At 47.8% G+C, this 27,857-nt stretch overlaps 1 protein-coding gene and 2 long non-coding RNA genes across 7 annotated transcripts in view; 1 reads left to right on the forward strand and 2 right to left on the reverse strand.

Annotated features, from left to right (window-relative positions):
• Nucleotides 1–27,857, forward strand: part of LOC126926628 (homeotic protein ultrabithorax) — a 284,928-nt gene that overhangs the window by 148,622 nt on the left and 108,449 nt on the right. For 2 of the 5 annotated variants that reach the window (XR_007714685.1, XR_007714686.1), the window contains one exon: nt 1,496–1,563. Coding sequence is in view for 3 of the 5 variants with exons in the window: in XM_050743047.1 (XP_050599004.1) it covers nt 9,121–9,796 (676 nt within the window). In the remaining 2 variants the exon portion in view is untranslated. Of the gene's footprint in view, nt 1–1,495; nt 1,564–5,728; nt 9,797–27,857 lie in introns of those variants that run through there. The other 3 variants (XM_050743047.1, XM_050743045.1, XM_050743046.1) reach the window with 3 other exon arrangements.
• Nucleotides 134–2,022, reverse strand: LOC126926654 (uncharacterized). Its single transcript, XR_007714728.1, has 2 exons — nt 640–2,022; nt 134–565 (listed from the first exon to the last, which is right to left on the reverse strand). It is a non-coding gene; the product is annotated as an uncharacterized LOC126926654 (long non-coding RNA).
• LOC126926739 (uncharacterized) lies at nt 14,270–15,250 on the reverse strand. Its single transcript, XR_007714832.1, has 3 exons — nt 14,772–15,250; nt 14,618–14,692; nt 14,270–14,484 (listed from the first exon to the last, which is right to left on the reverse strand). It is a non-coding gene; the product is annotated as an uncharacterized LOC126926739 (long non-coding RNA).

Below are 27,857 nucleotides of genomic sequence, written 5' to 3' on the forward strand. Positions count from 1 at the left end.
AAGATGACGCTACATATTAAGCCAGTGTTGCGCCCGGAATATATAAATTAAAACTATCGAAAATGGAAATACGTAAGTTTTGGCACGGTCCCTGTATAAACAAGTATGCAGATCCCGTTTCTTCAAACGCGCATTAACACCACATAATGGATTCTTTATTCTTCGACGAACGTTTACAGAAAAAATTTCTTGAAAGAGCTCACATACGAAATGACGGGAATTGCCTTAAGCCAAACAAACGTGACTTGTGTTGCAGCTGTTGCATCCATGTTGCGGTATAACGATGCTGTTATCCGCTCGATCTTGAGATGAAAAAAAAAAGAAAGATACAGCGATATTCTTAACTCGCATTGTTCCTTTTATTTCTACACCTTTCAATCCATCTAGTTTCATCTGTTGGCGCAGGAAAGTCTAGTTTCCCTTTCCGCGTACTTTCCCTCTTCCAACCACGTTTATCCGTTGGCGCGGACATGCCGAGTAGCCTCTCGATTTACACATATTACGCCTATAGACGTTCGAATTGCAAATCCATGTCGTGGAGTCGCGTGTACAGCGCCAGGCTAAGCTACGGAGAAATGCATTATTGTTATTGCTGGCACTATCCTGGCTGGTTCAACGACGCGAGGTATTAATACGTACGGTCGATGTCTTTCGTTACGTAACACTTAACTGGCATAATCTGGCCCGATAGACTCGCTGATTGCGAGCTCACGGATCGTCTAAGTCTCCTTCTCGTTATATGGCTGCCATAGATGCAACGAGCGAGACACGTTCAATTACCTCGCGACAGTGAATCCTTGCAGTTTCGAGCGCCTCACGCCTCGTCAGCTTCGAACTGGTTTTAAACCTTCGCAGCCTGTAAAATAAACCGTGCTTCGAATTCTTCACGCGCTATCCGATGTTTCTGCAAGGATGAAACAAAGTGGAACAGAGAAATAAACGAGGATCGGTTGTTAGATCGTCTCGAACGTCTCGGGCCATGGGTGGCGGTTAGCAAAAAATTCCGACGCCATGAAAAAACCAAAAGATCGTTCAGCAATATCAATACCGTCGTTGAAACGCTATCAGTTGCGCCGGTGTGCTCTTGGAAGTCGGCATTTTTTCATATTCTTTTTCTTTTTTTCAATCCCGCAAGAAAAGCAAAGGGGAATTAGTTGCGTGACAGAGAAGCTAAAGTTCGTGGACGAAAGCAAAGCGAATATGGCGTTGCACGGCCGTCTGTCAGGCCTCCCTCTTGGAATCTTAATGTCACGATAGCCCGGTCGCGCACAGTCGCGCACAAAGACCATCAGTGTCCCCGTGAAACAGAAAATCATTGTAAACTCGATACTCAATCGTTCGTTATTCGTCCCGGATGAATATCGGGGCTGCTTACTGATTCTCTTCAATAGCAGCATTTATACAAAGTAGAAGTCCATAGTTCCACGTAGAATCTTGTTAAACGGGGCTTGTAATTTTGGAAGATTTCATTAATCGTTGTCTCTTCTCGTTTCAGAATGCAGAAGCGGATTCGCGTAGGCACCGTTACGTGATAGACGGGATCAACGTCTGCAGGACGATGGGGTGAGTTAACGTTCAATTAATAGAATACACGTTCAATTTCGCTGCCGCTATTTGCATTCTACAAATTAAGCGTCTACGTTTGCGTAAGACGAGGTTCGTTTGATCGGCATAATAATCGTTAGGTATCTACCGACGATGTTAACGCGACGTGACGAACAATCCGATTTAAATGTATCAGGTTGAAGGAACGACGTAGCAGACAAACCTTAAAATTAAAAAAGAAAACTTAATTACACTGTTCGACTATCTAAGATTACGAACGTTTGATAATAACGTATTTGTTAAGTCGCGACCTCTATATCTATGGAGATAAAAATTTTAAAACGATAAAAATAATGCCATTAGAATTTCGATGAAAAGTTAGCATTTAAAGCGAAGCGACGCGACGCCAATATTTACAAAGGTATCGGGCACGTTCTCTTACAACGTTCGCATAAGTAACGATCTTCGAGCAATAGCTTACCCGCACCCTACCATTAGGTCTAAGTATTTATGGGCTCATTCATTTCGTTTTATGTTTCAATTTGGACGCATTGATACTTGTTTGTTTACGTGTAAGCTGCCAGTCATTCATTCGGCCTGGTCGGCTACTTCTAACCAACCGTTATTATCCCCTTTGTCGTCGCAAACACACTTTCTTCATTATCCACGCCAGTTCTCTATCCTATCATTACGTATTACTTACTACTCATTGCTATCTTGATAACACGCTAATGAATCGTATCTTTTCATGTTTATACTCGCGGTTGCATAACTTTGAAACGCTATGAAATATACAGATGGGTGAACGACACCGACCGAGTATTTCTCGCGCGCACGTGTTCACCGCGCATTTCCAATCTTATTGACTTTGATCGGTTCAAGGATACGAAACGATGTCGAGAATAATTCGATGCGTGTTACTGTTTCTACGAAAAAAAAAAAGAGAGAGGAAAATGATAATCGGGCTATCTTCGCGAGTAAAATGATATGAAAATTAATAATTCATAACGTAATTTTAATAGCGTCTGAAATTATGCAAATGGTTCGTGCGTTTCATCGTGCTATAATAGAAGCTGTTAAATCGACAATGGCATCTTGACGCTCGAGTTTATGATTTAACGTTGCATTGCGCTGAATATATACATATATATGTATATATATATTACATATTAATATTAATATTTGAAGTAGGGACCGGATTTAAACGAGCAGCTGGCTTCGCCAATTATCTTCGCGTCGATTTATTTCCTTCGTGGCTGAAACCGATTTCGATCGTAACGAGACGATTCGAACGATGGCATTAAATATAGGTTTCGAGCTAATAATTTCGGAATTTTGTCCTACGCTGACGTAGTTCTAAGACTGGCCACGCAGTCTCGCGATCGAAACTCGTGTGAACGCTCCTTAATATTACGTTTCGTTGCTGAACAGGTTCCTCGACCGGTAAGGTAGGCCCCCATCAAGTTTAACGACTGTTCAGCTTGTGTTTAAATAAATTGGTTAGCAATTACGTGGACGTAGGTGCTGTCTTCGCTTCTGCCCTTTTTCCTCTCTTCTTTGACCATTTCTGCCCGTTTTTCAAACTACGTGTTTTAACAACGCGTTTTCGCAGTTCACCAACGAGATTGCCCGCGTGTAAAATTATCGTTAAGATTAGCTAACCAAAGACGCGAAACTGCCCCGCGTATATTAATCTGTTCAGCTATTTGAACATTCGCGTTCCACCTCGCGATTTACGAGTGCAGCTGCGCAGGGAGGATTGGCAACCGTAAACGTTTCATTTTCCCCTTAACGCTTCTCGGCAACAGAATCCCGCGGGAAACCGCCATTTAGAATTTCTATTTAGATACGAAACGGGGTCAGAAAATATTTATGTACCGTGTAAGTGTTGAGTCGCGAACTGCGTTTTTCGCTCTATCGAAATATCGGCAGCCGAGAACTGTAGAGAGCTGCAGAAAAGATATTTTGCAGTCAGGTGATACTGCAGGAAACCGCCAGATGGCAAAGAGGACTTCTTCCGTGTCCTTGGTGAGCGATCCTGCCTCCCTTCCTGATATACTGCAGATCAATATATGCATACCGATTCTTCATTTTCGTCATTTTTATATTTGTATCAATTGTCGATTAAATTAAATGAAACTTTGCATCTCAACGATGCACGGTAGAGATAGACTCTCTTTCGTTACAGAAAATTTTCTCATTCGCAATTTTCTGTCTCGATTTATACGAATGCGCATTGTGCATTGTAAATGGATATAAATTTTTAGTGAAAAAATTCCATTTTCACGCTACAAAATCTCTCACCTCTTGTCGCTGGATGTAGAAATTTTAAATATGCATCAACATTACATCGAAGTACATAGCGATTGCTTTTTTCCTTGTTCCTCGCTTTTTATATATATGTAACGCATATCTCGGTTCTACTGGAATATATTTTAGTTTCACAGCAGATAGTTTATACCGTATCTCTGAACACACGATTGGCGTGTCGATACGCTTTCTGACCAATATTCTCTCAAAATTTTCATTTTTTCCCCGATTACTTCCTTATAAACTAATTCCTTCCTTTATTTAATATAAAACACGGTCCGTTTCAATGCACCGCCCAGTTCGCCATTATCATCTAGCGGCGCAAGTGGCCTTATATCACAGGTTGATCCCCAGGAGTTTCGATCCGCGCGAATAACGACGACGAGAATCGCGCTTATCTGAAATTCTGACGCTCGTTCATGATCGAATATTCATCCTGGGTCTCCCCGGGGAGGTGGAGGGAGGCGGTGTATAAGAAGGCAAAAGAGGAGAAAACGAAGCCGGGGGAGAGTACGGCGAAGAGTCGGAGGAGGAAAGAAGAAAGACCAGCCAAAATGAGAGTCCGAGCAGTGCGTTGAACCATACCGAAGGAGACCAGAAGAGCCAAAGCCACCAGAGCGATGAAGAATGGATGCTGGTTTAGCAAGAGTGCAGATTTGCTCGAGTCGGGTGCAACGGCCCCTTTGCTTTCGTGTCCATCTTCTCGTTGCTATAGCTACGCTGTCTAATACCTCCCACTACCTTCGAACGCCTGTGTTCTCCATTTTCTTTTTATTTTAAATCCATAAGAGGAGAATGTCCATCATCCATTTTGGCGTACATGCGATCCTTCCTCCTTGATAATACTCTCCGATACGTGCTCAGATTTATCGCAACTAATATTTGGTCGCGAAAATTAACGAATGTCTCACCGTGCCTCCGACCAAATGTATACGTGTACGTACGATATTTAAAATGAATCTGTTTAAAACCAGCAATAGCAATATTTTTCGAGAGCGGAGATTAACTCGAGAACGCTTTAACTCGTCTCTCGTTACACGAAGATCGGTGAGACTGTCTGTCTTGTGTTAACTGCTGTTTCTTCTTATTCTATGGGACGACAATCAGGCACGAGTGTTTGTAACGCAGGTGGACACTGTTCGAACATGCAACGCTTGGTGTGAAGAAAAAAAAAAAAAAAAAATAAAAGAAAAGAAACTCGTAATAATCATGAAGCCATCAGGTAACTGTCGTCGGTAGCCACAGAGCGTCCGGTTTTGTGAGAACAACCTTGGTCATTAAATAAACCCCTTTTAGTGGTGGCTGGTTATCTTCAATGGTGTTTTAAAAGGGGCATTTAGGCCCATTTTGGCTACCCACACAGCCCCTGGTACCCTTCCCCTTCTTCCGCGTTATGGTGGCTCTCTTCACGCCCCCACCATATTCGACACGCGTCCTACCATGCTATAAGCTTAAAGGCCCTGACTTTTACGATTCTGTTCAAGTGGTCATAAAACCGGAGTTTATTGCCGTCATGATTTTCAAGCAAACGGGCTGCCACCTGTCGGAGTCCCACAAAAGCGAAAACTGCATCAAGTCTCTTCATCAAGGGCTCTATCAATTCGGCTATTTGATGATTGTCCCGCCAGCTCGTAATAATCCATTGAAATCCTAACAATCGTAACCGTGAAAACTCTACGTGTTCTCTCATTCTCTGGCATTTCCATTTCAATTTATCGCTTCTCCTGTCGTTCATCTATTAGTTAACGCAATTTCTTTGACACATACGCCTGACAATTTACAATTTCGAAACATAATCGCTTTGAAAAATTATATCTAAGATGTTTCTAAATTACGAACCTACTCTGTTTATTATGATTGGATCAAGTTAGATATATAGATGATCGTAGAAAGAGAAAATGAAATCTCAGACTAAACATGCATATCGTCGTAAATAATTACGAAAATTGACAAATATCGATATTAGACGCAGCAATGAGCGCGGTAGACGATGTACGAATAATTGCTCGTAGTCAGGCTTCGTTCGATGAATAGCAAAAATTCAAATCCTTTTTCTGGAGGCTGGTAGCGAAGTCGATGGGTTATATCCTAAACATCCATAATGGCGAAAGTGAACGAGCAAATAGTCCGGTCCGGCCCCTGAGAGCAGCTTATGATGGGCATTACTCGGCTCGTTACGGAATAATTTACGAGGTGCGAACCGCGGGGGCGATAATCCAGCGACATTTACATCCCAATAAACATTCCCGATACTGGTGGCGGCGCGCGCCACGGCGCTTGCCCGCTTCCCTCACGAACCTCACTTTTACGGCGTTTTAATTGTACGGCCGTAGTCTAATTGGTTCGTAAAACGTCCGAGTATCTCGTAAAAGACGTTTATGATAACATTCTTGTCGTTCGTACTCGCAATCGCGTCATCATCGAATCCACGAACAGACTTGGGAAACCTCGGACCGGTTCAACCTGAAATCCACGAATCCGTACGAGAGGGAAACACGGCGTTCCTTTCGCTTCAAAATATTTCCACCGTCTCTTTCTCTCATTCTCTTTCTGTCTGATTCTCTCTCTCTCTCTCTCTCTCTCTCTCTCTCTCTCTCTCTCTCTCTCTTTCTCTTTTCATTCGTTTTTCTGTTCGTCTGGCTTTCGCGAATCGCACGTCGATCAAACGATCTTCCGTCGTTAGAGTCGATTCGCAAAGACCGTTTTCGGCAATGACGATAATCGCAAGGTGCCTCGTTGATGTTGGTCGTTTGAACGTCTGAATGGATCTGGCAGCGTTAGTTCGCGACGAAACACAGAGGTGGCGGTGCACGTATCCCCAGAAGCTGTGGGGGCGCGGTGAGGGCCGGAGGGACGGAGCGGAGAGGAAAGGAAACGTTGCGTGACGCGCGTGGCGTGCAGCTTTCGCTCTACCGTACGGTGGCCGGCGGTGTCCGTATCCGCGGCTGCTCGCGTGTTTTCACTGGTGGGGGTAACGCGGGGCGGCGCCTAACCAGTCATGGGCGTCGTTCCAGCTTGGAACTACTTTCACATGGCGTAGGAATTTTCGCGCTGTGCCGGCGTGGTACTCGTGACGAATTCAATTCTGATTGGTCCTTAAGCATAACCTCCTCCCTTGGCACCCTGTTTTCTTCCCCCTCCTCCTCGCAGTCCGATCTACGCGGGCTAGCACCTCTCGTCTCCCTCTTAGCTGCCGCAATTTCGCATCTTATTCCGTCTTTCTCTTTTTCTTTCTCTTTCTGCCGCTCCTTCGCCGTTCCCCTGCCTTTCTCTTTCTCTTTACCTTCGCTTCGGTGCTCTCGCGTACCTCTTACACCCCAACGTAGCGGCAAAGTGTATTCGTCTCTTTCCGATGCCATCGGTTATCCGCCGTTTTCGACCCTTTTATTTCCTCGCGTCTCGGCGATCCTCTCCTCGACTTCTCTTCGCGCTTCTTCCGATCCGGTGGATCTTCGTCGTTTTCTTATCTAGTTTCGGTGGCTGAAACGCAAAAACGCGTACGTACAATACCAGGCGGAGCATACCAGCAACGTGTACGAATTTAATCTCGCGGCACGTCGTTGAGTTACTCGAACGATCAACAGGGGGCGCTGCGTAGTCTAATCGAGAGGAAAGGAAAGAGAGAGGAGCCGGTGTGGTAGAGAGCAGCGCGGCAGAGACGAGACGAAACGCGACGCGTTGTCGAGAGGTGGAGCGAGACGGATCGAGAGGGCGAGTGGATAAGCGTGGAGGGGGCGTAGCGTGCGGGGGAGGGGGAGCCGAGCGACGACGGAGCAAGCGAGAGAAGTCGGTTATCGCGTCGGAGAGGGGAACGTCGCGCGAAAGACAAGGAGGAAAAGCAGCGCGCGTTCTTCGTTCGCACAATAGAGTTAACCGTGAAGAGTGTGCGCGCGCGAGTGAGACGGCGGCGGCTGACGAACGAAGAGAGGGAATGATAGTGGAAAAGAGAAAGAGGAGAAACGCTGGGGCTGGCGGACGAGAGACGGAGAGAGAAGGAGCGAGGTAGAGCGAGAGAAGAGAGACGGGAAAGTCGGTGGTGGAAGGAAGAGAGGTGGACGGTGAAAGAGAGAGAGGAAAGGAGGCGAACGAGCGAGTAAGAGACGGAGGACGGTACAGAGTGGCGGTACACGGGGCGCGAGAAAAGCGGTAGTGTGCCGTGGACCACCGCACTGGCATACCGTGGTTCGTTACGATCCCCTTCGTACGTCGCTTCGTACCGAACCTCGCAGTCATCAGCGAAGTCACATTTCGGCTAGTGCTAGTGCAGTGCGGACAGAGTCGGAGCGGTCGCTTCGGTCCTTTTAAAAAGTACGACCAACGTTTACGAGACACGCCACGGGGCCCCGGGCCTGTGTCACCGATAACACAGAGAGAAATATCATATCGCAGAGAAATCATTTCGATACGATAGACGCACAGAGGAGAAAGAGAGAGGTCTTTCGCGAGGGACAGATCGTCGCGTGCCGGCCGACCGAACCGTCGACGGGCGCGCACGCGGTAGAGAGACCCACAGCCAGTTTTATAGCCCGTCTTATTACCCCGGTTTATTGCGTCGTAACGGTTTAACGATCATCGCTCGTTTCCACTACCTAGACCGCCGGTTTACACTCTTGCCGGTAGCGGTAACCATAACAAGCCCATAAAAGCCCCCGCCGCTGCCATGAGTCCCATTCGGAATTATACATCTACGGCCTACTGACATTGACACTCTTGGGTGCAACCGCTTATACCTACCGATGACTTTTATGACCTCTTAAAACGGTTTAATGCCCATTTGCTTGTCCCTCGTCGACGCTGTCACCTGTCGCCAACCGCGTCAAACAGCGTATCGGTGCTCGACGCGACGCGCCTACCTCACGCCTTTTGGCGCGAACCACCACCGGACACACGGAGTAGGAACGACAGCGACCACCACGACCATCATCTCGACGATTCTCGTCTCTCGTCCAACGATCGTCGGGGTGGCTTTCGAACGGTGAACGGACCTTTTCCACCAACTCGGAGAACGCGAACGAGTTATCGGGTCGCGCGGAGCATGGACTCTTAAGATCGCTCGTGACTAGCCACGCAACGAAACGCACGATCGTGTACTCGTTCCTCCTTTTTCCGTCCTCTCGAAGGATTCGAAGAGATCTCTACGGAGAACAGTCGTCTCGCGAACACGAGGCCCTTGCCTTTTCGCCTGCTCGCTCTCGCGTGTTATTTTTTTTTTTTGTTTCTCGAGTGGCGGTGTTTCAGTGCAAGTGATTCAAAATACCCGGGATAATGAACTCGTACTTTGAGCAGACTGCGGGTGGCTTCTACGGAAGTCACCACCATCAGACAGGAGCCGCCAGTCAACATCATGATCCCGCCACAGCCGCGGCCTATCGAGGTTTCCCTCTCGGCCTGGGTATGTCACCTTACGCATCTACGCAGCATCATCATCACACGTCCTCGTCGTTGGGCATACATCCAGGCGGAGGTACGAACACGAGACCACCTCAAGATTCGCCGTACGACGCGAGCGTCGCGACGGCCTGCAAACTTTACTCCTCGACACCGGAGGCGACCGGACACACCACCTCTTCCTATTCGACCACAGCAACCAAGGACTGTAAGCAACAAGATCAAGCATCGGCGCATCAGAATGGTTACGCTGCGGTGATGGCAGCCGCGGCCGTCAAGGACGTTTGGCAGTCAGCGACCTCGGGGTCGAACAGTCAGAGCAATTCGGTGGTCCGTCCTTCGGCGTGCACTCCAGAAGGGACGAGGGTTGGTAGCTACGGTGGTCTCGTAGGCGGCGACCCGGCATCGAGTCCTGGTAACAACAGTTCCTCGAGGTCCCTCACGTCGTCCTGGAACACCTGCAGTTTGAACTCGTCCGCGAGCCAACCGGTTGCCACGCAACTACATCAGCAACCCACCAACCATACCTTCTACCCCTGGATGGCTATAGCAGGTGAGTTTACATTCATAAGTTCTCTCTCTCTTTCTCTCTCTCTCTCTCTCTCTCTCTCTCTCTGTTTCTATCACTGTCTCTCTCTCGTCCAACGATTATCATAACAGCCGTGATGAAATATAGAGAAGCGACCATACGATGCTTAGGGGAGAGAGAACAGCAGCGGGTCGGTAGTGTGTAGAGAAGGCCACGTGGTCGGGAAAGGCGTGGTGGATCGAGTTTACCCAGCTCCATTATACGCCAGGCTAAATCGCCCTCGTCGAACGTTTCACGGTCAACGTTCGAGTCGCGTGAAACTTACGCATCCGATAGTTGGTATCGCGTCTCTGCTCGATTTTCTTGACGATATTTTCGTCTCGCGTCCTTCCATTGTATTTCGTGCAGGAGGGAAACCCGGGACCGGGCGCGACACGGCTTTCAACGCGAGAACTTCGCTCTATGTTCGCTAACCCGATACATATCTAAACAAATCATTCCACCCCTTGGTTCCGTTCTGAAAAATAGAAGACACGAGCTGTATACCATTGTCGAATGTAAGTTGCTGTTGTGTTGTTACGTCGAAACTGGTCGTAATTTTTTTCGGTCGAGTCTATTTGTGCGTCGATTGAAATACGACGTATCCGTCATGAAGCGTAGCCGAGATAACGGATTTATAGTTGGCAGCCGACTAAAAATATTCCGTTGCCTTCTGCGCGAATGAATGCACCGCGTGCCAGGGGGGACGGGGGTATCGGTAATAACTAACTCATCCGCGTGAAAGCGACGTGCAAAGTGACACTCGGAGTTATCATTAATGTGTGCGCGTCTGCCTCTTTGTCCGAGGAGGCGCCTCTCTCGAGCGCGCCTTCTTTCCACCCCCCCGGGGTCGTTGGTAAAAAAAGCGCGCGCACACGGTCTCCGTTTCACATTCGAGAATTTCGTCTCTCGCTAAAATTAATCTTGCCCGCATCTTCCATCGATCTCGAGTCTCTTAGTTTCGCGTATCAATTCGTAGACTCGACCGTGAGACGTACGAGGCAAGCCAAATGGCTTTTTCGATTAATACAATATGTTAGCTAGAATACTCGTTACGTTCGCTGTTAAGTATTTGCTAAAAGTAGAAGATCTATTTCCGATCTCTGCGAAAACCAGAGCGAATCGTAGTTTGCTACGTGTCATGTACGTTCGGCCGTTGTACGTTTGCCGTACGTCGTGTATTCTCGTGCAGTTCGCGTTCGAACGTTGAAAACGAACGTCAGATCGTGGAAACTCGGTCGTACAGCGATAAAGTTACGTCTGGTGGATAGATAGAATGGAGTCAAGTGCGTGTAAAATCGTTGGGCACGTCGAGTATAATGGGGAAGCCCTCGTCCAATTGGGGTTCAAGTGCCTTCCTCGTCGTACTCACCCCTCCGGAACCACGAATTCCGGTAGTCAGCTGTTTCTAGCGATGTCTTTGTCCCCCTTGCCGAGAGCTTCCCTAGCATCGTCTCGCTCTGTCGTACGCACAGATACAGACCTCTCGAACTCTATCTCGCTTTTTCGACGCCGCCTATTCTCTACACCAACTCAGCTGGGTCTTAGACCGTTCGTCTTTCGTAGTTTGGTCCTCTCTTCTTGCCCCTGTTACCTCTTTTTCTCCGCGTTGCTGTTTCGCTCTTACCTACGATGTTCTTCTCCTAGTCTCCTTCTCGCGCCCTTTGGTCCGGTTTAAGGCCCCGCCGTTGTACTCTTCCTCTCTTTTCTGTCTTTTTTTTTTTCTTTCATTTCCTCCACGCGAGAGGAGAACCTCTCTCTTTATGCATACAAAAGGTGTACAGATTATTTTATGAGCTTTCGTGACGTAGGCGCGTGCTTATTCAAAGACAAGAAACGGGATTTTATTGAACGAACCTTATTCTTTACGTCCTTCTATAAATACTAAATTCAACGGGAGAAAGAATTTAATATTCAAGAAGGCGGCGGTGTTGCATCGTTCTCGTTCCATCTAACGTCAAGTTTCGGCCCCGGACCGGGCTCACGGCCCGCAGGAAAGAATCCTCTCAACCGGGCGTCGTTTTGCTCGCGTATTCCTGAATCAACTCGGCGTCTTCCATTCAATAACTGCAACAAGATTTATAGTCGATGAATCGTGCGGCTAGCGCGCGCGCACACGCTCGTTTTTCGCTTCTTCGATCGACAAAGCCGGAAAACGGCGGTTTGCCATTACCTTTTTTGCGTTTATCGCGCAGGAGACACGGAAGATTTAATCGTGCGATTAGAGAGTGTGCAAATCGGGTCGACGATACGACGGAATGCGGCGATCGTAGGAGGAATCGTAGGAATGGTAAAAGGCGATTGATCGGCTAGCACTCTCGTCGAACAGGTTTCTCTATGCTCTCGCGAATCGAAAGTCGTTGACTCATTTAACACTAGCCGGCAAGTGCTCTTCAACATCGCCGGCTACAATCGATACACGCGTAGCAAAATTTATCGATACAGGATTATGGATTATTTCGTCGTAGATTAAAGTCTGCTGGTAAATATAGAGCCATCAATGTCCTCCACCGGTGTTCGTTGCTACGGCCTACGATAAATAATTTATCTTTATCGACACGCACCTACGGAACCGATCCATCCACGAGGGCTATTTGCTGTCGGTTTGCCAAACACCGTAAAAACACCGATTATAGAAACGACGAAGGACAACCATTTACTACCTTTGCGTCTATAAAGATTTCTGTCTCCACGTCTTACAAAAAAAAAAAAAAAAAAAAAAAAAGAAAAAAAAAACCAACTCTTTTCACGTCTTGTTGACTTTCGAATATCTCGCCTGAAAATTTAAGGCGCGAGAGAAATATGGCCCTTCCTTTCCAAGGTGATAGTTTTTCAAAGTATCGTAGAAGGAATATGAGCGTAGTCGTCGTACGACAAACACGTAAGATGATATATCTTATAGGATGATTTATCGATCTTCTAACGGTATCCACGTTAAACGTCATTGGTTAGTATAGGATAAGTGATTGAAGAAGCGATTATGCCGCCCAAATCGCACAAATCAGCAACGATAGACACGGTATCATTAACTTCGTTTTATTGCGGATTGGTGTTACGGGAACACGATCTCGGGACAACATTAACGCTCTTGAGAGAACTACCGTGCCGCGTACGCCTCACGATCGGCCGAAGAAACTTGATTGCACGGAATGCATTTGTATCATTGGCCGTGATAAACATCAAAGGGTACACGCGCTTGAAATTCATTGTGATTTATGGGTGCCGGCGAAGCGTCCGTATCGCCACCGTTTTCAGATGTAAATGTCTCTCTTATTAATGTTGCGGTAATGAAGCAACATAATATGCTATCGGCTGTATAATGAATCGTCATAGATATAAAGCCATGCTTTTATTTGTATAGACAACGTTTACTTAGATAACGTTTTACGAAGGAAAAAGAGAGAAACGAGGAAAAGAAAGAGGAGAATCGCCCATATCTATCTGACAATTATCGCGCCGTAAGATTGAACGGTTAGTTACATTTATCGAGCACGTTTCTCTTCCACTGGATGGCAATTTTACAAGACGCATAGACCCGATTCACAAAAGGCTTTTCCGTGCCACGGTATCAGTTTCTGGGGCTGTTTTCAAATGCAAGGAAAATTTATGGCCCCTCATTGAAGGGTCTGGCCCGTGTCTACGAGGTAATTAGAGGGCGTGAAGACGGAGCTTCGAATACTATCTCTGTACATCCCCACGGTTCATTTATTTTCTGTAAAACTGCCTCGTCTCCCGACGGCGTTCTTCCTGCCAACGGTAATTCCAGCTGTTATTCCGTCGTCACGGTGCTTCAGGAAGATCGATAATCCATCGATGTAATAAAAAGAAAAAACCATGGATTCGATTATTTAGTTGTTTTCACTAGCTTTGTTTAAACTCTCTGCTTCTCGCGTTTCTCACAATTTCGATTTTATGAATATTAAGCATAATGCTAATTTCATAAATAAGGCATAGGTGTTTCTCATTATGGACTCAACGGTAAAAAAATATAAGAAAAAGAAATATCGACGTTCTTGGGAGAAACGTACCGTGAAGATCAAATCGTCCGATAATTCAACCCTGCTCCCTCGTAAGGCTGACCCTCCGAAATTGATTAAAAAAATGCAAAATACGTGTTAGAAGTCCAACGAACCGGTATTGTATATCCGTGTTCTTTTTTTGATTTACGCGCATCGATATCGCGCGGTGGTTATGGCGGTCTTTATTGGGCGGTTCGTCTAGTCTCGGCACCGTGTACGAACGGATAGAGAGCTAACAAACCTTGAACTCTTGTGCCGAAGCAGTGGGATTCCCGCGTAAAAGCCACGTGGTCTCACCCGCTTCTCTCTTCCTCTTTCTTTCTCGCTCTCTCTGTCTCTCTCTCTCTCTCTCTCTCTCTCTGTCGGGTTGGAAACGAGTATGGTGCTACTCGACGATACGACGGTTGCCAGTAGGTGTTACGTACCTCGGGGAGCAACCTCGTTCAATATAAACCAGCTAGGAACAACGCTGTAACCGTAACGTTGACGTTTACGACGACGAAATCGTGGCTCGGCTCGTTTACCCCTCCCTCTTATGTGCCTCCGCGCTTACCGCTATCGTCGCTGCGAGGCTCGTCGGTAATACAGAGCACATATCTTTGTGTGTATCGACCAAGATCGTTCCGCGTCTTCGTGTGTGGTAGGAATGTTTTGCTGGAACAGAAACACGGGCAAGTTCATTGTACAAATCATTTATGGGCGGAAGATTTTTACGGATTCGTTTCACGCGACCGGCTAATTATCGTTTGCTGCCGAATCGTCTCGTAAATAACAATAATCGACTCACTTTCTTTCCTTATTTTTCCACTATAATTTTCCCTCGTTGGTCGTTTATTTCTAACGTTTATCCTCGGATAGGAGTCTGAAAAATGTGTAATAATTAATAATCATACGGGCATAAATATACGCGTAGTTGTTTCGTATCTTTCAAAATTGTATACCTCAATGGCTGACAAACATGGCTGAGAGAACTTCCCTCTTGATGAGTGGTCGATGTTTCCGGTCGCCTCGTAACCGTATACTCACGCTTCTACGACGCCTTTTTTGCCAACCATTTAAGGCGCTAATTTACAATTGGAAAATTGAAAAGATCGGATCGTGGACTTTGCGTCGAATATAGGCGTGCGTGTTGCACGCCCGTGACCAAGTGGTTCAGCCTCTCCTACATATCGAGGCACACGAGTGACCAACGTGTGAGTGCGTGTTGCGAACGCGTGTGGTGGTAAGCGAACACTAGCGAACCTCGACCTAAAGAGGCAAGCCAAGTAGGTGCGTTCGTCGTGTATGAAGGCTCCGCAGCCCCTTTCCATGTGTTGCTCCGTTGGCCCGGATGGAGGATGACGTACGAGCCTCTCCGTATGACTTACTACGCCCTTTTCCCTTCTCCACGCCCGCCGCTTCTGCGTACTGTTCGCTCAAAAAACATTCGGGTCTCTGAAAATTACGTGGCTCTTCGCATTTGATCGGGATTCCATCCTGCTCTTCGCTCGTTGAATTCCTCAAACGCGACTTTTGCAAGTGATACGCCCGAAGAATAGCGAACAATTTCTCTCTCTCTCTCTCTTGTAAGTATTCTCTCTTTCGCTGCAAGTATCGCGCAATAATTATAACATTGTCGTTGAAATTTTCTAACGTTCGTTTATTCGCGTCGAATTGTTGTAATCCGTTTGCACGAGAAAACTTTATCCAGACTAACTGAGACCACGTACGTACGTTAGACACGTCAAAAGAGTATATTTTCCGCGAATTCGTGATTGGAAGAAGAAAGCTGTGTAGTCTGTTTTATATATTCAACGAGAGTTAAATGCGAAGGTTGTAGTTAACCGGAAAAAAGTCGTTTTTTGCGTCATCGAACGTGTAACGTGTGCGCCTGCATCTCGTCACGAACGAGGGTAGTAACCTTTTCGTTGTAAATTTCCTCTTTTATACCAAGTAGAAAAATTTAAATTGTTGGTGTTTTACTCGGGAGAAAATAAAGATAGAGCAAAGATCCTCGTGAAAATAGTTTTAAATCGCGCGAGATTACAAGCTGTTGTTCGACATTCTCTGTACGTAACATTTCGTTGATTGATTTTTAATTCGCATTGATTAACATGCCGTGCGGCAGTGCGCTCATTGTTGCGAAAAAAAGGCCATAGTCGGCCATAGTGAGACAAAATGCCGTAGAACCGTGTCATTAAAAGTAATTGTAAACATCGATCAAAATGTATCGGGATATTCGCAATTTGCATATGCCCCACCGCATAATTTCACCGCGAACCCGAGTATCGTCGATCAACTTTTATATTTTGCTGCGTTATAACGTGAAAATTTTCAAGAGTATTAATCACCGGCGTTGCAGATTCACCGCATGAAAGCGTAATTTCTGATCGGTCGAATCACTTACATCCTGTCCCACGTTTTTCTCTTACCGACAACGTGGTTTGCCGCTTATAAAAGTTGGTAATATTATTTCACGCAATTGGTAACGCGCTGGTCAACGTTCACCGGAACTTTACACGCGCGGAATAATCGCCATTCGGTTTCGATACGATCTACCGTCAGTTACCGGCGAAGATTATTTCGATCACTTACCGTAACACGTAAGAATATTATTGCGTCGATTATCTCTATTTCTCTTGGGATAGAAAAGAACAGCCTGATGTTGCTTCTAACCTATCTCTTCTTCTTTGGGATAGCGTCGATGAAGACGATGCGAACGCCGCGAAAGTAAACTTTATTTCCCATAAAATAAAACAAACGATCGAACACGCTGTAAACATGGAAACAAAGGTAGGACGCGGCAGTATGTTTGCATGGCGACAGGGGCAGGAAACGTATACGAGCACGATTATAAGATAAACAGAGTGATATTAGCGTATGAACGCTACAGCGGTATCTCGTTCGAGGATCGAGAGAAGGACACACTCGTACATGTGTTGCGGCAGAGGAGGTGGATAGGCGAGGCAACGAACGACGGCTTGGAAGACGACGATCGTCTCTGGTTGCGTCTTTATCGAGAGGCCGCGAGACACGGACGTCGTTTCAGGACGGTAAACGACACAGGACTCGATGGTAAACAATAGGAATGGTTTATCGGTGCCTACGAGCTGCGTGGAAGAAAAGAAGCGAAGGAACGTGAGTGGCGCGTAACGCGCGCGCAAAGCATAGGTGCTGATCGCGCGTTCAGCCGGCAGCGTATAGCGGCTGCCTACCAGGGTTCTCAATTTGATGGACGAGCTGTTCGCATGTACGAACTCGTGTGCGCTGGCTCGCTTTTACACACCGGCAACAGCTCATACGCTATCCGACTGTTTTGCAAATTTCACGCGGGACGAGTTATCGCCGTCGTGGCCCGGGATTAATCCTCTCTCACAGCGTGCCGTTTGTTGTCAATGGCTATTCATCAATTACCCCGTGTTTCTGAGATTGTTGTTTCCGCGAAGAACAGAAGAAGACAGCCTACCGAGTGGCTCGGTTCGATCTCTATCGATCACTATATCACGCTACCGGCTAGACTAATGGACTCGTGTGTTTTGGCAGGAAAGAAAACGACTGTAAACCATGTCGACGAGACGTATCTCATTGCGCAGGATGTTAAACGAGAAAAAGCAGGAAACGTTGCGGTGGGTGGAAGGCTAAATAGAAGGACAGGAAGGAAAAGGGAAATTCGTTCGATCGCCGGCTGCAGATTTCAAGGCTGCTGACAACAGAAACGCCGCGCTTTTGATTGGTTCGGCTTCTTGCTCGTCTATATAGCAGACTGCCATTTCACTGCTCCAGGCTGAGATAATGCATACTTTGGATCGGCCGCGCTTCGTAGGCACGAAGAACGTGTTTAGGTGCTCGACGATCGGAACGACTACACCGCCAGACAAAGGATATGTATAGCTGTGTGCCCGCGAGCAAAGAAGGATACGAGGCAAAATAATTGAATCAAAAAGTGTTCCTGCTCACGTTTTTGCGGAATACTCGCCTTTGCCGTTGCAGATGAAGACGTACCTCGTACATTTCCAGCGTTCGCCGTTCGAACGACAAAAATAAAATTACCATGTAGACACGAACGTCCGAGGAGGGAAAGACGCATCGGCATCCTATAAAGTTCTCGTAAAGCGTCGCGCCAATCGTTCGAACACTTTCGCACGGGCTACAAAAACGCAATTGCGCGTTATTTATTAGAGAAGGATAGAGAAATGGTGGATTCGTGGATAAAACGAACAATTTACATACATCGAGTTGGCTAAACGTTTCTTCTTCTCATCGATCTTCCATCGTTGCGTTACTTAGGGATTCGACACGGTGCTTCGGCGTACGTGGAACTCGTTGAAATCGATGATCGCGCCGCATCGCCACTGTATCGTACCGTTTCTATCAACGAACGGATCGCGCAGAAGAAAGGAGAGGAGAGGAGAGGCAGGCGTATGGCGTGGCAATGTGGCGCGATCGTGCGTACTGGAAAGAATATTCGATCGGTTTCTTCGCCGTTTCTCTCTCCGATGTGCCGATTTCTTGCAGCGTTTCGGCGCCATCTGCACCGTCGTCGTTGCGCCGCGTATTCAATTAATACGCGACGATGTAATCGGGACCCGTCGATACCGCAAATAGACTCGGACGTTCGTAACTCACGCAACAGTTTTTACCACGGCAAACCTGCCTATAGCACTGCCGCCTGGTCTGCCGATGGCCGGCCATTACAAACACCACCTGCCAGCCTAAGCTCTCTCGACGATCTGACCGTAAAATGCTTTTGTATCCGTTGCTCCTTGCCTTCTCCATTCCGGTCAGGTTCTACCAATCCCAAAGGTACGAGCGTAAAAAAGTTAGGAATATCGCGCAGCGGCTAATTGCCAGTGACATTCGATACACTTTATCTCGAACGAACCGGGACACGTGGTATAGCCAGCATTCGTGAATTTTACCGCAGGCAGAACGTACGAACAACGCGCTCGTAATACGCTCATTTTAACACGCTTTTGCTTCTTTTCGATTCTCCGGCTATCGATTGTCGCTTTGTACGTGTGTTACGTAACAAACTGAACGAGCTACGCTGGACGCGCGTGTCTTTATCCATACGTTCGCTTCGTATTATTTTCTCGTCGTTCCCTTCGTTACATCGATCAGGTGGCTTTCTGCATTTTCGTCGATTTCACGCGCCGATCCGTCGTCGTTGTAACGGGGCATAAGTTAGTCGCGTTCATGCGAGAACTGAATCGAAACGTTTATTTCGTAGCTATTGACCGCCGACGCGGGTGGGAAAGGACGACGGACATAATTTATCCAGCAGAAACCTCTTGACCTTTTAAAATAATTGCTCGATCGTCGCTGTGTGCCGGAACGAAAATTTCTTAATTTTACCGCCTCTTTCCCGTCGTACGCTCGATGATGTACGATTCTATCTGGCGTTTTTAAGCGGACGCGCATAAACGACTCGTCGGCCGCTTATCCTTCGGGCTCTCTGTACAACCGTTACTACCTGCCGGCCATATTAATCGTGTTGTTCGCACAACACGATTAACAGTATAAACATTCGGCGGTCTCTTCTGTATCTCGGTTTCGTCTACGGGTAACCTGGAAAGAGTCAGCAACGAGCGTACCGTGTATCAGCGGCCGATGAGAAAAGAGATCAAATCGAGAGTGAAATAGAAAGCAGAGGATAAAGAGAGAGATCGAGCGATTAATCAGTGGGATTTAATTAATTTTCTCGAAGCGCCACCGAATTCCAGATGCGTGAATCACGCCATCGACACTGCACTTCCACTCAATGAATGCTTTACACGACGGCGGTGCATGGTCGCGGTACGGGAGGGGGCGAGTGTCTAATCATGCAGTCCTTTTTGTGCTACTAAAAACGTACGGACAATCATTCGTCCGTGGCGAAATTACGCATTCGTCACGTGCGCGAGACACTGCGCGTTTGTTTTATCGGTATGCGTACATGGCGCGGCGTCGTGTGTATCAACCGGCGAATAGAGGGAAAAAGAAAGACGGAGACGAGGTTAAGAGAAAAGGGGACAGAGAATGGGGTGGGGGGAGGAGAAAGAGGAGCAAAAGGAGCGAAAGAAAGAGCTGGGACAACATTATCCCGCGATTAAGAGTCTCGGTTAAGAAGCGTATAACTCAGTGACATTACGCGGTAACCGTTCAACGAATATCAACGTAATACATCGCTCGTGCGGTCGCCGCTCGTGTAGATTCGCGTGTGTACGGTCGTTTCGTGCGTGTGGGTATACGGCGACCGCTTGCACGAGATCGCGACGCGTGGAAAAGTTATGACGTATTACCTGCGCGACATATTTATTAAACGCCGGGAACGATATTAGGCCGGCGTGAACGGACATTATGAGCTTAGGTACGGACAAGCGTTTGTTGTGCACCATTAGCTGAAGAAATTTACGGCTACCGTAACACTGTCGCTCTCGCTTTGCTGCGATTTTTCTTTTCTCTCGCTTTCCCTCGCACACGCACCCTGTCCATTTTTCTATCCCCTTGCTCTACCTATAGCGACATAGCCACCCTGTGAAAGCTGTTTCTTCCTCTATCGTGTTCCTTCTTTTTTCGACTTTACACGATCGCGACAACGATTTCGTGGACGGCGCAGCCTGTCGCGGAAAACGCGGATCATTTGACGAGGACCTTGAGCATGTTGTAATAAGACGGTGCATGCGGACCGCATCGTGTGGCGTCCGTAATTCCACGTAACGTCGTAATAATAGCGGTGGTTCGAGGAGCTCGCGCGTGCCTTTCGAGAGGCCAACTATCCTCCTCTCCTTCTCTTACACGCGCATTGGTATCGTGATTTCGAAATGTCGATCTGGGATACTCGGTTTCGACGAGTCCGTCGTGTTCGAAGCGCGGTTCCCGTGCAAGGGAAATCGTGGCGGCAGCGCCGATGCGAGTCGCGGAAAGGATCGATCAAACGAGCCAGCTCGATTTCCTTTTACCCAACCTATACGGAGAGAGTGGAAGAGCAAGAAAGAGAGAGAAAGGGAGGAGATCTATATATGGGTTAATTGGAGAGTAGCCCAAGGCTCGAGCCGTCCGAGAGGGGCCCTCCGAGTCATTTTTACAGGCCCTTGTTGCGCGAGATGGTGATTTCGGAGAAAAAGGCCCGGATCTGGCCGTTAAATTGAAAGTTGGCAGAAAACGTCGACGACGAGCGAAACGATCTGCTCGCGGCGTACAATGATACAAAGATCGCCGAGCTTCGTTGCAACGCTGGTTTCGTACGACACAGATCGTACCGACATCCGTTTTCTTCAAATTCCGCCCGTATTCGGCTCTGATCGACCGAAGGGAGAAATTTTCCTCTTTTACGTTTCACTCGCAACTAGCGTGCATTTGATCGCGGATCTTGCTGGCCGTTTAACCTTAACCCCCTTGCTCGGTTCGATCACCGCTGCCACGAGCGTCGAATGTTTTATTTCACTCTGATAAAGCGCACGGCGGAACGAAAATAATTTTTTCCTGTACGCTAATAAAACGAAGCAAAATCTACCGCTGTACGGCGATAAGATTTATTTTGAAAAATATCATTCGTTTATACGGTCTCGTACGCGTAAATGTAATATACACGTGAAATACGTATCTGTTGGAACCGACGCAGCGTCCGCCATGCGAGACCTAGAAGGGGAAACGAGAGTTCGCGGATAACAGAGAAGCGTCGGTTTGACGGAAGGTGTTCGAACGGACACAGGAAAATGTAATGGGCTATCGTTTCTCGTTTTGCAAAACGAAACGAACGAGGCACGTTCATTAGACGCGGCGAGATCTCGAGCGGGGTCTCCGGGACTTTTTTCTCGGGCCGGAGCAGGTTTTCTCTAGGAATGCACGCAGAGTCGGTTGTTTGATTTATGGCCGTGGTTAAAAGTAGTCTTGCATCTAACCGCGTATTATATATTACACACGAAGCGAGCCTTAGTCCGGAGCTGCGCCGACCTTACCACGTATTTACTTTTAATGGAAATCCATGTATCGATGCGGAGGAAACACCGTTTCCGGGCGTCATCTTCTCTTCCTCCACGCACGCCAGAATAGCTGCCGTAACCCTCGCTCTATGTTTATCCGCGTAAAAGCGTCAACGGCTCGTAGTTGCGCGTTACGTTCGATTATTCGAGGAAACCAAATTCCATGCATCGGACAGAACCTTAAAAATCCTGCTATTGTTCGAGTTAATATTTCACCGGGCGAAACGGATCGGTCTGACGCTATACCTCGTACCTGTCTGTCGCGCGATACTTATCGCGCTGTTTCTAAACTGGTTCTTCGACCATCTATTTTAGAACGACAGCATGTGGAATATTTTAATTGTTTTATCTATTTTCTTATATTCGTGCGAATGTGCGTCCATTAGCTTGATATTCCGTAACAAATTGCTGTAATATTTTACGTTAACACGTTCAAACGCCGCTCATTTACAACATCGCCTGGTGCGATCGACGGAGAAGAAGAAAATCCTCGTGAAGCTAGGGCGATCGGAAAAACGTTTTTGATCGGCCAGCGTGTTCGATCTTTATTACGTAGCACGCTGGTTTTGCCGGCCGAGGGAAAAATGCTACGGCGAAGCGAGGGCGAAGGGACGCCACGTCGAATAGACGTAAAAGTCGTTGGACGACGCCGTAATTTGCCTGGACCTGGCAATAAAACTGGCAAACAGTCGCGTAGTCACGTTCGTCCTCCAACACGACACTTTGCACGGAAAAGAGCAGCTACGCGGACCTGAGGACTAAGCCCCCTGTAAGGCTTCTTGATCCACGTTGCACAAGCCAATAAACAGGGTTTGTATAGCGACGAAACGAGAGCGGACCGTTAGCTTTTTTTTACGAGGGACAGTCATAAAACGTCCGGACGAGGCAGGCGCGACAATGAACATAACTGTTACTTTTACCTTCTTTTAAACCGAAACCGACCGGCTCTTCCGGGTTCCAGCGACGTCGCGTCGACCAGTCGAGCTCGATCAGTCGTCGATACCCAGTCGCCCTGTGTCGGCCACGTTCCCTTCTCAATCGTGTTTCGTAATCGTAAATTCCACTTATCTCGGGTTAGATCCGACCTCGTTGATTTTTATTACGCTGACGTATTTCGTGCATACATTCCCCTTGTTTCCGGTGGCGGACGATCTTTAACGCGATCTTTAGCAGCGTTTTGGGATAAAGAACCAGGGGGATAGTTATAGAAATAACGTTAGACGATCGACTATCGTGCCAGTGTGTCCGAAGTGAATTTCCCGCGAGTGTGGACTCTACTCGAAGCATCGTCCAGCCGAGTTGATCGCGGCCCCAAGAAAGGATGGCGTAACCGAAGGGGTGAAACAGGGCCCGGGAAGAGCCGGGAGGTGAATCGTACAAATTCGATACACTTTGTACGCTATTCTTGGACAGCATCAACGCAAACGCCTGCGTTCACGCCCCGCCCACGAGGATTTACGAGAGAACGCTGACACGGTGTGCGGTAGCGAGCAGCGATGCTTTGCGTCACATGCGCGAAAGAGGAGCGACCCCGCGACCGATGCCGAGGAACGGGTTTCGTGCACCAGAGATCGCAATCGGCTCGGTCGATCTATCGCGCGATATTCCACGTTGATCAGCCTTGTTCCATCCTCAACACCGGTGGACCAACCGCTGCCAAATATTTGCCATATATTTCATTTATCTCGAGACGGTCTGCGAACGTATCCGTCGCGAGCAAACGACTCTCGGCAGCTTTACGTAACAGGACTGGATGGTCCATAGTCCGCAGGAAAAATTCCTCTCTTGCAGTTCCTTTTTCTCATCCGCATCATCCGTGATTCATACTTGAATATCGTTAGTCGCGCATATAGTTAGTCAAAGGTCTGGCGATACGTTCTCGAAGCTAACGATTTTCTCTTGGTCGCTTCAAATGGAAAACCAGTCTGGCATATTCGCTCCTCGTTTCCCCTGCCCCCCTGCGAAATTCCTGTCGGTGGTTCGCGACGTTCCTTCGGACGAGTCGCTACTTATTGATTAACCGCGCACCGAGGTGCGTTCGATCGCGATAATCGCGTCTCGGCGGATTTCTCCGTTGCGCGGTTATCCAGCGGGACAGAAGCGGAACGACGTTTCCCGTCGGACGCTCTGTCGCCGCCTTCCAACCACGGTTTCGTGATCTCTCGAATAAATCGCTTCGTTAGGAGCTGATTCTACCTTTCGATTTGCTCGATCGCGTTCGATAGCTTCTAGTAGTATTTTGGCGCAGGACAAATTCCATACGGCGTGTAGATGGGAAAAACGCGCGTAGCCTATAGCGAAGCTGAAAGTCGGCGGATAGCTGTTCCGAGGCCGGAGAAGGCAGGCGGCCACGAAATTGCCTGTCGATTGCTCATTACTTACTCTTCGTAACTAAAATTACACCTTTCGTCGGCACCGTCTCCCACGTTGGCCGTTCGATACGGCCGATCTTGCCGCGCTCGATTTCGCGTGGAAGCGCGCCGATTCACACGCGAGCGCACGCGTTCTCGGCGGCAAAAACGTAAAACGCGCGTGCACACGATCCTATCGTGAATTTTTCAGCATTTTTCATCGGTCCGTGCTGACCGTTCGAGAGTCAGCGGCAAGAAGACGCCGACGACGAAGACAAGATCGTCGATATTATTACCGTGATAACGAGCACGTGGATCGACTAGTTGCCGCTTGCTTCGGCCTCTCCTACCACCTCCAGGGTAATGCCTTTGCCGGTCGACTCGCGCGGCGGCTCGGCTCGCTTCGCTTCGGCGTCGTTTCGTTCGGACCGACAGCCTAGCAATTTATTCGCGAAACTTAAAATTTGCGTGAAACGAAAGTGCCGGTTTCGATAGGAAGCGCTCGGTCGTGGTAGGTGTATCTCCGTCCAAGGTTCTTGCCCCTTTTCGTGCATCCCCCGTGCCTTTTCGATTCGTCGTTTCTCGTCTCTCGTTCGCCCTCGGCCGCCTTTCGTTCTTCTCTTTTCCCCTTTTGCTCCGTCGTTCCACGCTTTTCTCCCCGTTTACTCTCTCTCGTACAACACACACACACACACAACGTGGTATTAGCGTGGATTCCTTCGCGCACGTTTATTATTTTCTTCGCCCTCTTGCTTTTTTTCACCCAGCCTCTCTCTCGCCAGACTCTCGTCGTATCTCGTATCCACGTTTTCCTGTGGACCCGTTGCACCGTTCCAACGATCGTATCTTCGACGAGGCGAACCGAGAGAGACTGCAGGCCACACGGTATCGTGAAAAATTTCCCGTGCAACCGTAGGGAGACGCGCTCACTGTGGTAGAAGGGGGCCAGGCAGCAAGAAAGGCGGCAAAATGTAAACCAGTTATACCGTGCACCCTTTGGTTAAACTGAAACCAAGTGGTTTTATAGCGCCGATCCGTCTTGCCGTGCTATAACGAGTTCGTGACTCGACATAATACGATAACCCCCTAAATGTGTTGAACTTGTACAGAATCGCGCGAGCGCGCGGGTGCGCGCTGAGAAACAGAGAGAGATAGAGAGAGATATAGAGGGGGAAAGACGGCGAAGAACGGGGTAATAAAGAGTGCGTGGCGGAAGACAGGACAAACTGCCGACAGTGGCTCTTCTTCATCCTAGAAGGTGAGATAGCGAGCGTAAATCGCGCACACGTAAGAATCATTGCTTTAATCCAGCCGCCGCGAACGTCTTCCGAGTTTCTCGCGTAAAAACTAGGCTGCCGACGCTTTCGATGGTCTGGCCGTGACGTTGAAAACAAGCGGAGGAATTTCTCGTTCGGGGAATGAGCAGATTTCCTCGGTACAAGGTGCGGAACACAGCGTAAACGAGTCGATACTATCGCGTCGATCTAAATACGCCAAGCCATAAATTAATAGCCGATGATGACTATCTTAATGCGTTTTATTCGCACAAGGCTATGGAAATTGGTACAAGAAAAGGGAGGGCGAGGAGTGGACAGAGCGGAAGAGAGACCGAATTAACACCAGTGGTTCTTCCTTTTTCCGCTTTCCATCAAAATCGTTCTTCTCTGGTATATGGTATTCTTTATCCTTCAAGGACCATATTTCCGTTTTCATATCAGCTTCCTCCGTGTCTATCGATTGTTCGCGCGATGTACCGATCATTTCGACGATAAAAGTCACGTATTCGTGTCTTGAACAGATTATAATTAAGAGAAAGAAGAATCAAGTGGGCGCGGTATCGCAGTGACGAATCTTCCACATTAGCACATCGTTTCTGTTATGATAATGTTCAGCTTGGATACCATCGGCAAACGTAGACTCGTTCGTAAAGAGTGCTCACCTTCTTATCCATCTTTATCCTCCAGCACTGCTAGCTCGTTTGAAAATTTCCGCGATCCCTTGCGCGCGACAAATTCTCACCGTCTCGAAGAAGCAGGTTTACTCGAGGCGTATCGATGGCGAATAAAAACGATATCGCAATGGCGAAAAAAGGTTGCAGTTAAAACGAAAAGCACTGGCTCGCGAGATTATTGAATAATGGACACGGCCCTCGGGCCACGTCTGCCCGGGCTCTCTTTCTCCTCGAGATCCTGTTCGTCCGAGCTCGAAGCCTCGCTAAACTCGTTACCGCGAAGGAATGTCCTAGCAACACTGCCGATGACAATAATGACGATCATTACGGTAACTACGCGAACAATAATAATACGTTGCGACGCCAGTACACACCGCGGTTTTCTTTAAGACGTCCTCGACCAGCCATCGTCGAGTAAAAGCTTTCTCGCTTTTGGCCGCGAACTTGAGCGCATCCGCGACCGATCGATTCGCTCCGCGATCTTTCTAATACTACGTCGCGTACGCGTTTCGTGGCGAAGAAAAATCCTGGCCTGGGATAATGCAACGATGCGGAACTACGCTCGAATAATTTACATGGAACGCGTTGAACTTTGCACAAGCTGGGACAAGGTGAATTTATAAAGATACACGCGACTAATGCGCGTTGAAACGCGTCCGATCGTCTGCTCTTTGAACTCTCGATGCATAAAGATTCGCATAAAGACACGCAACGGCTACAGAAAGCACTGGCTTGTTGTCTAACGAAACATTTTCTTTCCTTTGCCGGCACATTGCACATTTTTACGCATTCGCGCGAAATTTTAAGGTGCAAGAACGATAAACAATATATATAAGATGTTTGAAACGTCTAAAATCAGCGAGCGAAACAAGTCTTTGCTTATATTTCGTTCTTCAATGACATTCACACGAACGTAAATTTGTCTATTTATCAGGCTGCACGTTTCGTTTTCGGTGTATCGAATCTTTGGAAATAATAAGTGCCGCTAGTACCAAAATTCGATATAGTTGAGTTTAATTAATTAGTAGATTAAATAATAAATAAATAATGTATAGTAAATAGCGCGTCGATGCTCTTTTTAGTCATTGCGTTTGCCAGAGACTACAGCGCCGCCAGTGTGCGAAGAAACAGACGAAAGAAGTCGAATTTGGCAGAAAGATACGCGGTGGCCTCGGAATCGCGCGAGCATCGACTAAACATCGGGGAACACGGGCATAAACATCGTTGGAAGATAGGCGCGGAAAGGGGGACAAAGAAGCGCAGGAAGGGAACAGGGCCACGGCGGAGGGGCATTAAGATGGACGGTGCCAATCGTATGCTAATAAAGTCACCTTTGCTTTGCTCTTTTTCTGCTTGGAGGAAGTAGTCGGTGTACGTTTTGTCGTGCGGCTATTCCTCGGCACGATGGAACTCGCGTGGATACGTTTACGGACGCTCGGTGCGGACACGTGACACGCTTCGATCTTTTTACACGATCGAAAATAATCCATTGAAATTTACTGCGTTCTTCCTCGACATTCCAGAATGCCGTTGAAATTACCATCGTTTCGATCTCAGGCGATCAAGCCACGTGTTAAAAGGACTTGCGTGGAAACAAAGGGAGCAACGGAAGCGTTGTTCCACTTACATCGTGTTCACCGCGGTATAGTTCGAACGGATCGTTTTTCTAGATACGCGACTCGAGCAGGCAAGACGAGACGAGGATGGCAATCTTGCAAAACGCGTGGACGTGCATCTAATGCATAGCGCGAGAGCCCGCCACGGTATACAGCGAACGCAGCA

Source organism: Bombus affinis, chromosome 18, assembly GCF_024516045.1.
Source record: "Bombus affinis isolate iyBomAffi1 chromosome 18, iyBomAffi1.2, whole genome shotgun sequence".
Lineage (NCBI taxonomy): Eukaryota > Metazoa > Arthropoda > Insecta > Hymenoptera > Apidae > Bombus > Bombus affinis.